Here is a 17,038-nt window from a genome sequence, read left to right on the forward strand (position 1 = left end):
AAATAAATAAAAGAAAGAAAAACGAGCAAATCAAAAAAATTGAATATTGAAAAATGCTTCGAGGAATTGCGTTTCTGATATAGAGAAAGAAGTTTTTTTGTTTTTCTTTTGTTTTTTTTTTCTTTTCTTTTTTTTTTTTTTATCGTATCTGAGAAACCTGTAACACATTTTTAGAATGTCACGCTCGTACGGAGCAAATGTTTTCAAGTTTAATCCGGTCAATGCGCCGGGTCGGTAAAACGTAGACGGACAGATCTGTCTGTCCTCTTGCCATTACATTTTGAAAATAGATCCGGAGCAGTCCGCAAAGTTCGTTCGATGGAGCAACTCGCGTTCTACGCGGTACTTTCTATGCGTTCGAAAAGTACGTATAAATCACTAGCAACGTCGTTATACCTCGCGTACGTTCCTTAATTAATCAGGAATCGTTTTCTAGTCATTCTCTCATATCTATCTCTTTCTTATACAAACTCTCGAGATGTTCCTTCGAGGATAATCGAAAATGTCGATGATCGTTGACACGGCGAGCTCGTCGAAACAGGGCAACAATCACGGTGGGTCCTTTTTCTTACTCGATTCAATCCTGACATCGAGGAACCATCGATTTTTTTTTTATTTCGATCGATCGAAATCTTGACAAACAGACAAATCCCTTGCGTCCTCTCTACGTCGATGTCCTTCTCCTTTCGAGAAAAACGTCTTCGATTTGTTTGCTACGACTGACGTTTCAATTTGTAGAATGGCTCCTTAATCCTTAAGTCATTGTACGATAGCTAGAAAAGTTATTTATTCGCATTGACCGCCGAGACTACGTTTACCTTCAAAGACTCGAGAGGGAGAGAGAAAGAGAGAGGGAGAGAGAAAACCAGTGTCAATCATGATCGAATTGGAAAGTATTTGATCTGGACGCAAGGAAGATTTTCGAATAAGAAAAGCAATGAGCGAGTACATCCGACCGATTAGATCTCTTCCTCGAGTGTACTTTGAGAAACTCGTTTCGAACCGAGCGAACGACTCCGCGGTACAGGTAGTAGTAGTAGTAGTAGTATCTCCTCGATTTACGATCTATTTCAAGAATGCTTTTTGTCTATTTCTCTGCGTACAAGGTCGTCGTACAAGCGAGAGAAAATCTAGATCGCGTCCAGTTAATCTTTGAAGGTTTTGGCACTGGTAACCATTCTAAACTGGCACGTGGAAATTCTAAAGTGTAAAATATTATTCGATCATACGTAATAATCGAATCGCAAGCCTCGTCTTCTTCTCTTTCGAAACACAATGTGTTTCATTTAACGTTCATAATGGACAAACAAAAGTCGACGTCTAACGAAAGAGGAAGAATCTAGTGCTCGAACTAACACGTTCTCGATTGAAATGTTTTAAATCTATCCTCTCCCTTTATTATTAGCGATCGAAACGCGGTTATGAGACACGCCTGATCGAGGATTGGACCCGAGTTAACTCCGTCCGAGTTGTTATTTCCCTGCTTTGGCACGTTCTTCTTCGAATATATCCCTCAGATTTTAGAACGATATATTTCTGATCTCTTTCAACGAAGGATCGGGTTCCGGGGGTGGTGTAACACCGAGCAATCCAGGAGGTGCACTTTTCTCCTTGGTAGATAGCACTACGTGCGGTCTCCTCAACAAGCAACCTACTACCAGTCAGGGCCAAGCACAGGCACAAATTCTAAATCAGAGCCAAGTTGGTTCGAGTCAAGTGACTGGTCAAGCGACGAGTCAGCCGACGGGTCAGGCTCAAGTACAGCCAACGGCCAGTCCCCTCGGATTAGCCGCTGTACTCCTTCAGGGAGCGCAAGGTAAATGCGTGTGACGTCGAGTGTGTGGCTGCTATCCACCTTACTAGAAATATCTTTTCTGGTTAACGAACGAAAAAATGATTTTTCCTGATGATGAGAAATTGTCTTCGATTAGGCGGAAGACTCGACAATGCGATAAGAAAATGTGTCAGAGAGAGAGAGAGAGAGAGAAAGAGAGGAAACGGCTTTATCCCTCTATTATGCGGACGGATCAAAGACCTACTTTAGGACAGCTCCTTTCATATCGCACGATAATAGAGTTTTACTATAATATGCCTTTGAAAATTAGCCTTAGCGACGTAGCTTTTAAGTTGTGTTCATTAGACCCCAAGCGTTAGGATAGTTTCGTATTTTACGAGCGCGTTAGAAGGAAAACCGCGATAACGTCGACGAACGAAGACGTTCGTTTGTTCCTGATGTTTTAGAGATATACCTACGTATGTACGTACGTTCCACGTCGTGGCGTAACGTTTCAGAATTATTGTAGGATAAAAGATGATGAACGTTGCTTGCGAAATGGCGACGATGAATATGTCGCATTAGGCTACGCCACGGCTCGCTCCTCCTCACGTTTATGGACGTCGTAGAGAGAGAATTCATGGTAAGAAAGATGATTTCGTGTTTGACTTTTATAAAGCACATCCCTTAGAATCGAAGCATGACTTGATTTTCCACGCACACGCAGTCATTCGAATCACATTATCCTTAGATCGAATCTAACGACGAGTTTGATTTTTCCTTTTCTTCTTTTTTTCTTTTTTTTTCTCTTTTCTTTTCTTTATCATTACTTCTCACGTTAAACGACGACTCGAGAATTTCGAGCGACGGACTAAGGAAAGTAAGTAGACATTGGACCTTACGTTGTTCCACTAATTATATCCACACGCACGCCCATATTATGTCGAAGCGCACAAAAGAAGTTTCTAAGCACGTAGTTTCTACGTAGATGGTATCGTCCTTTGTCGAATCACACGAGCACTCACCTTATCACGACATCACTCGCAAACCCTCGATCCTCGAGTACTGTCCGCTTTTTCGGTACTGTCTGATATATATATATATATATATATATATATATATATATATATTAATCGTAAGAATAATACACTTTACATCGTTTATCCGTCAACATACATAATCGTATTTTTCTTCTTTAACATTTTATTGAACGTGTGGTGTGTATCGTACCATTCGACATACATATTTATCCGATAAATTTCTAATATACCCATCCTTTCTTCGTTTTACGTTTCTGAACGCGCGAGAAGTAGTATGGAAGTAGACTGCTGGAGCAGAGAGAACAGAAAGGAAAAAAGAAAGAAAAAAAAAAGAAAAACGTAGCATCGTCTCTTGATCCATTTCATTCTCTCGTATTCACATTCGCATACATATTTCCTCCTTTATATCTCTTCTCTCCTTATTCTTGGTCTACATTTCTTGGATTTTCGCTTCTGGATGATGGCTGAAACTAGCTCGTATTTTCTTTTGTTTTTTGGTTGGATTGGTTGCATGACTAGCTGGCAGCACAGGAAGCGTGGGCAGTGGTTCGAGCAATTCGAGCGGCAACAGCCAGAACAGTCAAACCGGGGCGTCGCCCTCCTCAACGGCCACGGTTTACCTCAGCAACGCCAACAACGCGCCGACGGGGGTGCCGTCGCGACGCCATGACTCCTCGGCCACCGGTCTGTAGTATAAAACGACCTCTTTATCGACCCCTCCTCCCACCCTTCCGACCCTCCCCCTTTCGAAAATCCTACGGATACGCCCAGCTTCTCGCGAATACCAAGTAATATTACTTTCGAAAGCTATTTCACATAAAACTTTACATAAAATTCGGGGCGCTGTTCATTTTTCTAAAATCTTCCCAGACTTCGTAATAACTTGTTTCGATGGATTACTATTCGAAGGGTGGGGTGGGGGAAAAACGGAAAGAAAAAAAAAAAAAGAAAAGAAAGAAAAAGAAAATATCCTCCCTCTTAATCCGACGCTAACATATCTCGGTCCTTCTTTGGTCCTACATGGCACCCTTCGTTAATCCGTGAGTCTCTATATTTTTTCTCTGCATGCTCTCGCTCTCTCTCTATGTGTGTCGTGTGTTACGTGTCCCGAAACCTGTGCCATCTTGACCTGTGACATCAGAACGAGACGTTCGGCGAGCGGCCGTCTGTGGTGGAGGTCCAGCGCTGAACGCGCATCATCCCATTACGAATTGCGACGGCGAGCGCGACGACGGTAAGAAGAATATCATCGGGAAGAGTCCTAATATACCTGAGGATAAAAAAAAAGCCAATGGAAAACAGGAGAAGTCGTGCCTTAGGCGGTGTAGCTTATTGTGATCGAATCGGAACAATGTTCTCTCGTTTACTTTTCGCTTCACTTTTTTGTTTCTTTCTTGTTTTTATTTTTTTTTTTTATTTTTTTTATTTTCTTCTTTGTTAAATCGTTTTAATCCGACGATCAGACCGACCGTTTGAGGGATAATCGACTCATTTATACGTACACTGATCCGTACAAACTCGTACTTGAGATGCACAAAAAAAAAAGTATCTTATCGAAATGTCGCAAAGTTCTTCTTCATGTCAATTCTTCTTTTCTCTCTCTAAAAAGGAAAAAAAAAACAAAACAAAACCAAAGGAAACCTTAGGAAAACAAAAACAAAAAAAAAGAAAAATAACACAAACGCCAAGAAGTATAAAATTTCGATTCGTCTCGCACGAATATTTCCGACGTAGTCCGTAAAAGAATTACTTCCATCGCCATTTCGTGTGACGATGACACGCAGCGTGCGTGCAGCACGCATATTACCGGGGTACGAGTACGGAAACGGTGCGTCATATATATATGTATAGTTATTTCTTTTCCGAAATATTATTATTCTAACAATAAGCGCATAGGATATGTAGAAGGTTGACCATAGCTTGTCGCGTGAACGTCCCATAGAAATTTTATTTACGGAGCTTTCTACATTAAAGATTATACGCATATATATATATATATATATGTACATATGTTCTCTGTGTAGGTACGCAAAGAAAACGTCTTTAATAAATACATATGTTATTTACCAAAATCTAAAGCAAAATGATGAAACGAACGCTTCCCTTTGTAAATAGTAATGTTCTCGCGCGATTACGCTCGCTAGTCACAGCTCTATGTAGTAGAAAGTAAACGTACTCCGTCTTGTTTACGTTCGGGTCATATTCTAATAGCGAGATAAATGACAAATCGTTCGAACGTTTCAAGTCTATAAATATGTAATACGTACCATCGATCTCTCATTTCCACCTTGACACGAGGACTGTCAGGACCAAAATGATTTCTCGAACGATGGGCTGCTCCTTTAAAGATCGTGAAACCAATCAAAACGAAGAGGAAGGACAGAGAGAGAGAGAGAGAGAGAGAGAGAAAGAGAGTTCACGGTGGGGGGGGATAAGGGGAAATAGGATAAAGAGATGAAAACGAAGAGGAACGAAACAGGATGGAGAGAAAGGAGACGGTTGATCCTCTTAAACGATTATCGCTCTCGCGAGGATTAAGTTCGGCGATGTGTTAAGATAAAATATAGAATACAAATATGATGGAAAAATTATAGCTAAGTAAATAGATACATACGTGGGTATTACGTAGATACGTAAGTAAGTACGTAACTACGTAGGAAACTAGATAAACGAAAAGACATTAGTTGTTTGCGTCGTCGCACAATTTAATCCTCTTTGGCGCCTACGCAACCGCTTCTTTTTTATGCCTTAAGAATCTCCATGCCACGTCAGTTTTAATTACGAACGGGGTGTATAACATATTGCTTGTAGACATAAGAATCGTGTGTCCTATCAAGACCTGCAGCCAGCTTTCGACGAACTCCCAGTGCTCAGGTAAAGTCTGTAATTCCGTCGTAAGTTCGTTCAGCCTACAAACATTCTCATCCAGGAAATAAAGGGAAAAAAAAAAATGTGATTGGTATTGAAAAATGGCGGGAACGTGCACATCGTATATATCGTAGATAATCTTTTTATTTATTTTTTTCTTTTTCTTTTTTTTTTTTTTTTTTTTTTTTTCATTTTCGTCTTCGATAAAAGCGTACAATTGATTTTTCGAATCGATCTTATCTCCTCGATCTTATCTGTCGGTGTACGTTCTCTCCCTTTTATTTTTATTTTTTTTTTATTTATTTATTTATTTTTTTTTTTTTTTTCTTTTTCTTAGTTGTTGTTTCGAAAGCGCATTTATCTTGCAAATACGGAAGGCCAAAGATGATCGAGGTTATGGCAAACGAACTTACGGGACGCATAAGCGTATTGTACATAGCATATTATAGAAGACATAGTTGTTATGGAAAAAAGAAAAAAAGAAAAAACATGCATTTATTGAAAATTTCCACTCGTAGAAGTAGCAAAGTTGAAATTTTCACATCGATGACGATCGATCGGTCAGAAGGAATAAATAATTTAGATCAATGATTATTGTCGTACTTATGCACCGTTCGTGCGTACGCGATAACCTCCTCGCTATGCACGTCGACTCATAATGCTGCATCAATGTCCGATCGAATCGTCGATATGTCGCTCATAATTTCGTATGTACATAAATGTATCGAGAACGGACGTTTCTTACAAATGTAAGAATATCGATCATCGTGTAAAGATCATGCATAATTCGAATTATGCGCAGGAGGCGTTCGTTACAATCAAAAAGAAAAAATGTAGAAAGAAAAAACGTCCGTTCTCGGTTATATTCATCAAAGTATTTTTCATCAAAGTAAATCATTAGAATTTTAGATAGTATGTTTTTACGACTACCTCGAGTCCGAGCAAAAATAGTTCAGGACCCCAAGTTGTCGTAAACGAAAAAAGGAAATAAAAAAATTATGCGTGTGTGTGTGTGTAAACAAAGAATAAAAAGGATAAAAAAATATTGAAACGATAAAGGTTGCTCGGAATCGGGCACAACGATCAGTTCTTATTCGAGAGAAAATGCTGGTATGTAGTAAAACAGTGACGTAATTTACAGCAGAAAAGTAGTAGACGCAGTAGAGAGCTACAAATAGGCTGGTAGTGGTGGTCGTGGCAATAAAGAAAAAAGATCCCTTCGTCGTTTGATTATCGAACAAGTCAGACGCCGCAATTTATAATCATTTTCGAAATTTTTCATACTTGTGATCACCTCACTTATCTCGCTTCATATACATCTCTTTCTACATATCTTTCTCTTAAGAATAAAAAAAAAAAAAAAAAAAAAAAAAAAAAAAAAAAAAAAAAAACCAAAAAAGAAAGAAGAAAAAAAAAAAGAGAAAAAACCTTATAAGAAAATCCTGATCGTTTGACGAGGAATCAGATCAATTAGGAAATTAAAATGTCTCTATTTTATAAGATACTACATAAAATCCATAAAAGTCATTTCCTTTTCATGCATGCGAACGCATCCTTTAAACGATAACGAAATAATGGCCAATAACGAATGATACCTATAGAGTAAATTTTTTTTTAACAACCTGTGGAGCGGGAAGGGGATGAATGGGGAAGGGGGTAAAGAGGGTGATTGGAAAACATGGGGAAGCAGGAAAGAGAATGACACGAGACTTTTTAACTCGCACGAAAAAGTTTTCGTCGATCGTTCAACGTTCCACACATTTGTACAAATATATTGGACATAAAAGTATCACAGTAACATTTCAGCTTGGCATTTTTATTCGAAAAAAGGAATATGTCGTTCGAGGTTGAAACAAACAAAAGAAATTGAACGAATAACTAAATAAATAAATAAATAAGAGGAAAAAAAAGAATAATAATAATAATAATAATAATAATAATAATAATAATAACAATGTGATCGAGGAATCAGAACGACGACCGTTATTAGTACAAAGCAGAAAAAAGAGCTAGTTGCAAATGTAGAAAGGCGCACAAGCCACAGACGTAGGATGTAGACGTTGATAAAGATTCTTGCATGTTAACTGTTGTAACGTAAAAATGTGTCAATAATAATTTGCCCAGATCGGGATTCCCGTTTATTAAAATCGTGTGTCCGAATCTCATATATGTTATTCGTTAACGATTCCAGCGCGTCGTCAAGAGATCATCAAAATGACGGAACAATTGATCGAGAGTATCAGTACCGGTGACTTTGAGGCTTACACGTGAGTAACTCGATTGGAAATTGATTATAACGTTCAAGGGGATATACCATCGACGAATATAAAATTTACTTTCGATGTTTCAGGAAAATCTGTGATCCACACTTGACCGCATTTGAACCAGAGGCTCTAGGTAATTTAGTCGAGGGAATGGATTTCCACAAATTTTACTTTGATAATGGTAATTACGACTGATTTGCGTATCGCTTCCATTCGCCACAGCCTCCCAAACCATATTCCGATTTTCCTGTCGGTTCGTTGCCGACGTGTTGCCGGCTGCGAGAGCACCTATTATTCTAATTACGTTGAAACTTTACTTTCCATTCGCGAGAAGCGAAACCTTTCGTTTTTGCCTTTATAGCGCACGTTTTACGCAGCCAGAACACGATCGGCGGATGTATGCTCGTTTCAGCCGAGAAAAAAATGCAAATTCGATGTAGATTTATTTTTGTCTTTTTTTTTTCTTCTTTCCTTTTTTTTTTCTTTTTCTGGTTATTTTTTTCTGTTCTTTTTTTTTCTTTTTTTTTTTTTCTTTCTTTCTTTTTTTTTCCTTTTTTTACTCCTATATGCGGGATCACCGTTGAACAAAAGTCCAACGCCACGTATGCATGCATGGCATGTATGTACCTCTATGTGTATCTATCTGAAAATCCAGCGTTCATTACGTACGTTCAACGCGGCTTGTTATTGCACTTTATCTTCTTTAATTATGCATGACGAATACGCTTATCTACGAGTACGATCACGTATATTTTCATTACGATCAATTTCGTGGGTGAATTAAAAATACGACAAGTAATATATTCGTGTTAAAGATAACGGCCGAACTCGACGAATTCGTATTGCTTAGATTTGTAAAGTTTCGATTCAAAAAAGGAAAAAAAGAAAAAAAAAAAAAGAAAAGAAAAGAAAAGAAAAAAACGAAAGAAAAAGAAAAAAGTTTTGCACATTGGATACAATTCTTTCCCTCTTCTTATCTCCCCTACGATCTTTCCCCTTTGGTTATCGCGCGTCGAGTATTATGTCGTAAAATGCGTTATATCCTTTGACTCGTTCGATGGCATGCAAATAATCAACAATTCATTTTAAACAACAACGAAGCGGTCCTCGGCAAAAACTGCAAGGCCGTCAACACGACGATCCTGAATCCACACGTACACTTGCTCGGTGAGGATGCTGCGTGTATCGCTTATGTCAGGCTGACACAGTATATGGACAAGTAAGTGATTACAAATTCGATTCGTTTAAATAATACGACGATACCTATTCCATTATATTTATATGGAAGTTCTATTAAAACGGATACGTTGAAAAATCACTTTTATTAATGATATGTATGAATGGTTGCTCTTAGGCAAGGGGTAGCACACACTCACCAAAGCGAAGAGAGCCGCGTCTGGCACAAGAGGGATAACAAGTGGCAGAACGTGCATTTCCATCGGAGCGCGGTGACGGGGCCAACGTCGTTCTCCTTCAGCCACAAATAAACCGTCTGAATATTATATTAGCATCATGCCGGGATGCTGTTGTTCGTCGCTCCGCAACATACCAACAACGCAACGTCGCATCATCCGGATTAGAAAGAAGCACGAGAGAAGAAAAGAGACATATATATATATGTATATGCACAAACTATATACATATATATAAATATATTTAAGGAGAGAGAGGGAGAGCGAGAGCGAGAGCGAGAGAGAGAGAGAGAGAGAGAGAGAGAGAGAGAGAGAGAATATCAGGCGAACGCAGAGCGCGTTTATGAGCGGCCAGAGACACGGACATAGCGCGATGATGGAATGGTTTCAAAAAGAAAAAGAAACAAAAAAACGAAAAGAAATAAAATATAAAAGGGGAGGAAATACCGAGAGAAAAAATCAGCAGGATATAATTAGCGAGAAATCAGTCAGTTAGTACTAAGCGCGATAAAAAAAAAAAAAAAAAAAAAGAAAAAAAAGAAAAAAGCATAACAAGAAAGAGTAAATAAAAACAAATAATAAAATGTCTAATTTTATTGTAAGGAATTCCGCGTGCATTGCGTCACGTGCCTCAGTCTGAAGAAAACGAACGGAAGAAGAAATATAATAATAGTCGCTGAAGGTCTCGTCGGATAATAATGGAAGCATCCGATAATCCTATAGGGAAAATTCCTCATCGTATGTTCAAGAATAACAACAAGATCCCTACATATCTATCGTCTTCCTTCGCGCTTTCCTCCTGACGAATTTTCTTCACCTCCGAAATGGACAGGCAATGAAGGATCAAGAACGTACGTTCAATTTTATCGGTGAAAAATTTCCAAAGTCTCATTAAGAGGTGATTTCGTTAGAATGTCAGTTATAAGTCGGACATTCCTCATGATGCAATGAGAGTCTTAATAATGTAATCCGGAAATATGATATAAGGAATAAAAAGAAAAAGAAAAGAAAAAAAAAAATGAGAGAGGAAAAAAATGGATAGAAAAAAGAAACGAACACGACGGAGTCGATGTTGCGCGCGAAATAAGTTAAAAAAATGAAAAAAGAAAAGAAAAAAAAGAAAGGAAGAAAAGAAAGAATGAAGAAAAAAAAAAGAATAATAAAGAAGGAAAGAAAGGACAGACGAAGCAGAGACCTTTTGCGGCCGCGGAATTCGCCGCCGTGTACTAATTTAGCCATTGTTAGCCATTGTACAGAGTATTTCTTCCATGTCCAAGCTTTTTCTTCTTCTTTTCCTTATCGTCTCTTATAGATCAACGAACGCGTGCCTCCGTTTCCGATGCCTTGCAGATCGATCTTTCAAAAAATATGCTGAACTTTTATCTTCGCCGAACGCCGAAACGAACGTTCTTACAAACCATTTTCGAAATATCATGGTGATACGAGTTCTTCTTCGAGAAGATCAAATTACAGTCCGAATACATTTAATAAATCTGATACGAATCGTCTTCCTTAGAATCACTCGTTGAAAGCGTTTTAAAGGCGAAGATATCAATTATTTTTTAAAAGGAAATTCATCTGCATCGTGTTACATATTCTCTCGAGGGGCACGCGTACCAATCAAATATGAAAGTTTCAACTAATATTGTTATCTTACCGACGCGAGAAAGCACTTGGCGATCAATTTTAAATGAAATAGAAAAAAAAAAGACAAAATAAAAAGAAACGAGAAAACTTGATAACTTTGCCAAATTCACATATATATATATATATACATATATATATATATGTATATATATATATCATCTAGCCTTCTCGTCATTTGATTATTTTCATTAGTCGATTGCTTTCTCGATTCGCGAATGTACGCAAATGAAATGAAATGAAACAAAACGAAACTAAATGAAACGAAATGAAATGAAATAAAAGAGGAAGAAGAAAAAAAAAACAAAGATAAGACGAACGAAGGCAAATAGATATTTGCATTCTTATCGGAGTTAAGTGCTCACGAAGAGATATAAGATAAATAGAAAGAAAAGAAAAAACATGTAATTATGATCGATTCACGCTCACTGTCGTGTGTCTCTCTCTTCGCATATTATTAGTGTTAAATATATGGGCAATGGCAAAATATTCGAAATGGACTTAAAGTCTGACGAACGGACAAAAGTCGCAGCGCGACGAGCGAGTTTAATTGAAGAGATGAAAAAAAGAAATAAAGGGAGAAAAAAGGGAGGAAAAAAAACGCATAAAAAGGAGAGAAAATAAAATGAAGTTAAATCGATTGCGATTAAAGAAGAGAAAAAAAAAATACCTTTTTGTCCAATTAAATCATTAATATGATGAATCTTTCTACACGTTCGTACATCCCTCTTGAAATACACGTATATAATATATATACATATGTGTGCATATATAGGAAGAAAGTAAATCAATATATGTGTGCACATATATTGTATACTATATATTATATATATATATATATATATATATATACATATATATACATATATATATATATATATAAATATATATATTATATTTAACTTATGCGTATAGCAGAGAATTTCCATCTACGAAAACTAGGAGGAACATTTTTTTGCCATTTTGTTATACACACATACACGCGCGCACACGTACATAATTATGCGGATGTTCGCTATGTGCGCAAAGAATATACATATATGTGTACGTGTGCATGTATGCATGTATATATGCAGAGTGTTTCGATACGAACTGGCGGATGATTGGAGTCAACGTTTTAAGACTTAAAAAAGAAAGGAAAAAAAAGGGGAGGGGTGAGTGGGAAAAAGGATTTAAAAGAAGAAAAAGAAAGAAAGAAAAAACTGGTTGGTTACAGTAAACTAGGATCGACTATTAACTAAAGTTCCCAATTTTTGTGAAACTTATTATAAATTCGTGTTACGAACAGATGCGAACTACTTTTTGCCCTCTCTCTCTCTCTCTCGTTATTCCTTAATTACACGCAGAAGAATGAGAAGCCATTTTTATAATACATATTCGTTTTACGAGATTGCCTCCGATCATCGGTTCGAATTTATAATGACAAATATATGTTGTAAGAGACATACATATATGAATGCATGCGCGCGTGTATTCGAATGTGAGCGTGTACGTACGCAGCGTGTTATTTGAAAGCGCGTGAAAAGAGACACGGAGCATATCTCGCCGATTAAAATAATCCTTATGATATTATTATCTCCTTTCCGTTACTCGCTTTCTTTTTCGATTTTCTCTTTTTCTTGGTACTGAGGGTGCTATTAGTAGGGGAGGGGTGGGGTTGGGGGTAGGGACGGGGCCGCGAGGGGGGGGGGAGAAGGAGAGAATTTGTTTTTCTTTTTTCTCCTTTTCTTTTTTTTTTCCTTCAACATGCAAGCAACTCTTTCCGATTAACAACTTACAACTAATCGATTTCAAGAAATATAAAAAGAATAAGATTAGCAAGTCTGAAAGAAAAGTTACTAGATTTCATTTGACAAGCTAATCGCATAGATAGACACAATTTACGTCTGCTTCGAAGAAGATCTAATCCATTGGAAAGGATTACGTGCGTATGCGCACGCGCTCTAGCGCGCATTCACGTACGGTGGCACGCGCGCGCACGTATCTATGCGTATGTACCTGTATTGATACAGATGCAGATACGATTTAATATATTACAGCTACTATATATAGGTATATATATATATATATACAGATATATATATATATATATGTATATAAATATAAGTATAAATATAAATATAAACAATTAATTAAATTAATTAAATTAAATTAAATTAAATTAAATTAAATTAAATTAAATTATAATTATAATTATAATTATAAGGGATAGTTATTTCTACTGTTCTAATTCGTCGCTTCTACGTGTGATTGTTGTATAAAACGATTTATTGTTTTATTATTATTATTATTATTATTATTATTATTATTATTATTATTATTATTATTGTTATTGTTATTATATGATTATCATTAACGTTAACGACTATTACTATTCATCACTACCGCAAAGGATAAAGAAAATGAAGATAAAGATGAAGAATCACTAACTAATATTAAAACTAATCGAATTATAGTAATTCCAAAAAAAAGAAAAGAAAAATGCGTACAGATATAACAGAGCTAAGATGACGATTTCTCGTTTTCTTTTTTTTTTTTTACCTTCTTTTTTGTCCATATAGAGTACGAGCAGGTTCAAATTAATAACGTTATAAACGATGTCTTTATTGAAACACGTATACACGAATGCATATACACATACACATACACACACACACACACACACACACACACACACACAAAAGCCCTTTATAAAATTACAAATCCTTAAAGCGAACGTATTAGACGAACTCTAAGCTTAATATATCCTTTTTAGATAATTATATTTCATTCGAAATGAAACTTCGATGCACACGCACGGGCTCTATAGCACACGTGCCACCGTCGTCTCGTTTGTTATATATAGGTATATATATATACATATATATATAAATATATACCTATCCTTTTGTTATTTTTTTATTTTTATTTTATTAGTGTTGTGTTTATTTCTCGTTTCTTTTTGTTTTGTTTTTTTCCTTTTTATTCTCTTGTTTAAAAGGATAAGTCTTTTTAAAAATGTCATATAAGTTAAACGTATCCGCTTTCCGGAATGACTCGTGGACTGATTCTTGCAGAGATATTTCGTTAATTGCACAAGAACGACGATGACGATAACGATGACGACGATGACGACGACGACGACGACTACGACGATGACAAATTGAAATTAGAAAAATGAAAGCTGCGTAAACCTTCTGTTTCGAACTCTATCTATATTTATGATCGAAATATTTATAAAGGAAAGTAAGAATATTTAGAGAGAAAGGGAAAGAAAGAAAGAGAGAGAGAGAGAGAGAGAGAGAGAGAGAGAGAGAATATATAGCTCTTTTAGATTCGAAGATCTCTCGACACTTGTCAGGCTTCTTCGTATCGTCCTAAACGTTTCGATGACTTTTTCAATAACTATCCTTAACCTTAGAAAGTATGAAAAAAAGTAAAAAAAAGAAAAAAAAAAAAATACCAAAAAAAGAAACAAAAAAAAAAACAAAATAAATAAATAAAATAAAATAAAAAGGAATGATTTCGTCGAAGTTACAGGCTCTTAGCAGATCGTACACATTCCGTATTAGAATCTTTTCTTTTCTAATCTTTTCTTTACCTTTTCCTTTTCCTTCTTTTCCTTTTTCTTTTTCGTGACTATATATATATATATATATAAATAAATATTATTTTTCTTTTTAACTTTCCTCCAATCTATCATCGTCGCAAAACGTCGAGACTCGTATCTAAACTTGTCCCTCGCAAAATCAATGCGATTGGCCGATGATACTTTCGCGAACGAACGTGTGTGTGTGTGATTGATCGAGAGAAGTTTGTTTATTGTTTTTCTTTTTTTTTTTTTTTTCTTTTCTTTTTTGTCTTCTTCCTTATTTTTGCTTTTCTTTCCTTTTCTTTCATTTTCTCATATTTTTTTTTTCCGAACGAACGAAGAATATCTTATAATACCTACGTTCTTATCGTACGACTTCTTAAACGATCTTATCCACGTCTCGTTGAAATTCTCTTAATGGCGCGCTTCCTCGATGTTCTATCTTCGTAACGTTCCTTACGGTGCCTACGATCTAATTCGCCTGGCGAGTATGAAAACGATATAAAATTAAAAAAAAAAAAGGAAAAAAAAAAAAAGAAAAAAAGAAAAAAAGAGAGAGAAAAAAAAAGAAACCAACAAGAACAATCCCTTATTCTGTATCGGTGTTTCTCGTCATGCTCTCATGTCGGTATGAAAAATGCATATATATGTGTGTATGTGTGCATGTGTGTATGTGTGTCCTCTGCGTGTGTGCGTGTGCGTGTGTGTTTGTGTGACATATGCGTAAGCTACCGATATTAGATTTGGATAGCACTTTAAAGAAAAAAAAATCGTTACGATCAATGGATCGATGATAAGTATGTTTTTGGTGTAAGTGTATTGCGTTTCAATCGAGTGGGTGCATGTTATTCCGATTAGCATAACATACGTATATTTATAGTATATATATATATATGTATATATATATATATATGTATATGTGTGTATGTATATATATATATATATATATATACACGAACGAAATTAACTACACGAATGGAAAACGACTTGGTGAGCGAAAGAAGAAAAGCTTTGTTCTCGGAACTTTCATTGTTATACCATGTGATTACACTTTTATGAAATTTTTTAACGTTAATTTTACGTTATAACTTTCCTTTCTACAATGAGTATACTTAAACTTAATATTTCCAACTCGGCTCAACTCGCATTTGAAAACAGTTTTGCTTTTGTACATGCATATATACAATTGGCTGGCCAATTAAATTAATTTTTGCTCGCTAAGGAGTTTTGAAAGAAAAATGTTGTTTTATTGCGACAAAACAAATGAGAAAAAGGGATAGAGTCTATAAAAAGTGGTAGAAAAACCCTTGGCTCGAGTAACGCATTAATTCGATAGTACATGTATGTATATAAGTATGTTGGATTTCGGTTAGAAAAGAAAAAAAAAAAGAAAAAAAAAACGGAACTCTCGAGGCTTCGGACTCTTTCTCTTTACATAAAGCGCATTAAAGAAAAAATAATATATGGGCCATAATAAAAGTCGAGCTGTGCTCCGATTAACGTCTTTATAGATTCTAATAATCATTAAGATTGATCGTCGTAATAGAATGATTATTATTATTATTATTATTATTATTATTATTATTATTATTATTGTTATTGTTATTACTATTATTATTATTACTGTCATCATCGTTACAATCGTCAAGATTATTGTTGCGGTCATTACGTACGTGTATCGTTATTGATGAAAAATAATAATTTGCGAGTTACAGCCATTTGTCGAAAGAAAAAGAAAGGGAAAGTGAGTGTGTGTGTGTGTGTGTGTGTGTGTATATATATATATTTGTGTACGTGGTCTTACACGTACGAGAAGAAAAAATTTATTAGAAAATTTTAAAGTAAAAGGAAAAATTGTTTTTCGTTCAAATTCTAGTATGTGGCTCGAGAAAAACGTACGAGAGAGAAAAAAAGAATTAGTATGGATGCGTGTGAATGTCTCTCAGTGTGTTTGAGAGAGAGAGAGAGAGAGAGAGAGAGAGAGAAATAACACGTTCGATGAAAAATCTTTAAACGATCGAACGAACCGAGGCACCGTATGTGTATAATCTCGAGGAAACGCTAATGCTAAAAGTTAATTATTAAATCTTCTCTCATCGGTATATTTAATATAATATATTTATTATTACAGATATTATGGATTTACGGATAAGCGGATAAGCGATTGATTACAAAACTTTTGTCCCCATGTTCAGAGAAATAAAAAGGAAAGAAATACATCTCCGTGAAATACTGCCGACATTTTGTATTGCGCGCGCCAACCCCCTGGCTGGCTTTAGCTTATGATCGATTAATCGAAACTCTATCATTTCGATTGTCGCATTAAAATCGTGAAAATCAACGAAATATTATGGCGCTTTTTTTTTTAAAGCAGAAGAATCGTACGTGAAGTAACAACGGAAAGGTAAATTGTTTCAAACTTTTATTGCAAAAAAAAAAAAAAGAAAGAAAGAAAGAAAGAAAGA

The 17,038-nt window shown here is 35.8% G+C and overlaps 1 protein-coding gene and 1 long non-coding RNA gene across 23 annotated transcripts in view; one reads left to right on the top strand and one right to left on the bottom strand.

Moving 5' to 3' along the window:
• LOC124951892 (calcium/calmodulin-dependent protein kinase type II alpha chain) overlaps nucleotides 1–16,812 on the top strand; it is a 70,706-nt gene extending 53,894 nt beyond the window's left edge. For 5 of the 22 annotated variants that reach the window (XM_047500945.1, XM_047500946.1, XM_047500951.1 and 2 more), the window contains 7 exons: nucleotides 3,334–3,498; nucleotides 3,956–4,048; nucleotides 5,626–5,688; nucleotides 7,874–7,949; nucleotides 8,033–8,127; nucleotides 9,048–9,165; nucleotides 9,301–16,812. In XM_047500945.1, coding sequence (XP_047356901.1) covers nucleotides 3,334–3,498; nucleotides 3,956–4,048; nucleotides 5,626–5,688; nucleotides 7,874–7,949; nucleotides 8,033–8,127; nucleotides 9,048–9,165; nucleotides 9,301–9,433 — 743 coding nt within the window. In that variant the 3' untranslated portion in view covers nucleotides 9,434–16,812. Of the gene's footprint in view, nucleotides 1–1,555; nucleotides 1,817–3,333; nucleotides 3,499–3,955; nucleotides 4,049–5,625; nucleotides 5,689–7,873; nucleotides 7,950–8,032; nucleotides 8,128–9,047; nucleotides 9,166–9,300 lie in introns of all 22 variants that reach the window. The other 17 variants (XM_047500934.1, XM_047500938.1, XM_047500935.1 and 14 more) reach the window with 11 other exon arrangements.
• Nucleotides 2,920–7,016, bottom strand: LOC124951910. The gene is made up of 2 exons (XR_007101753.1): nucleotides 5,082–7,016; nucleotides 2,920–4,084 (listed from the first exon to the last, which is right to left on the bottom strand). It is a non-coding gene; the product is annotated as an uncharacterized LOC124951910 (long non-coding RNA).
• Nucleotides 16,813–17,038: the final 226 nt, after the last annotated feature.

This window comes from Vespa velutina, chromosome 9 (genome assembly GCF_912470025.1).
Source record: "Vespa velutina chromosome 9, iVesVel2.1, whole genome shotgun sequence".
Classification (NCBI taxonomy): Eukaryota; Metazoa; Arthropoda; class Insecta; order Hymenoptera; family Vespidae; genus Vespa; species Vespa velutina.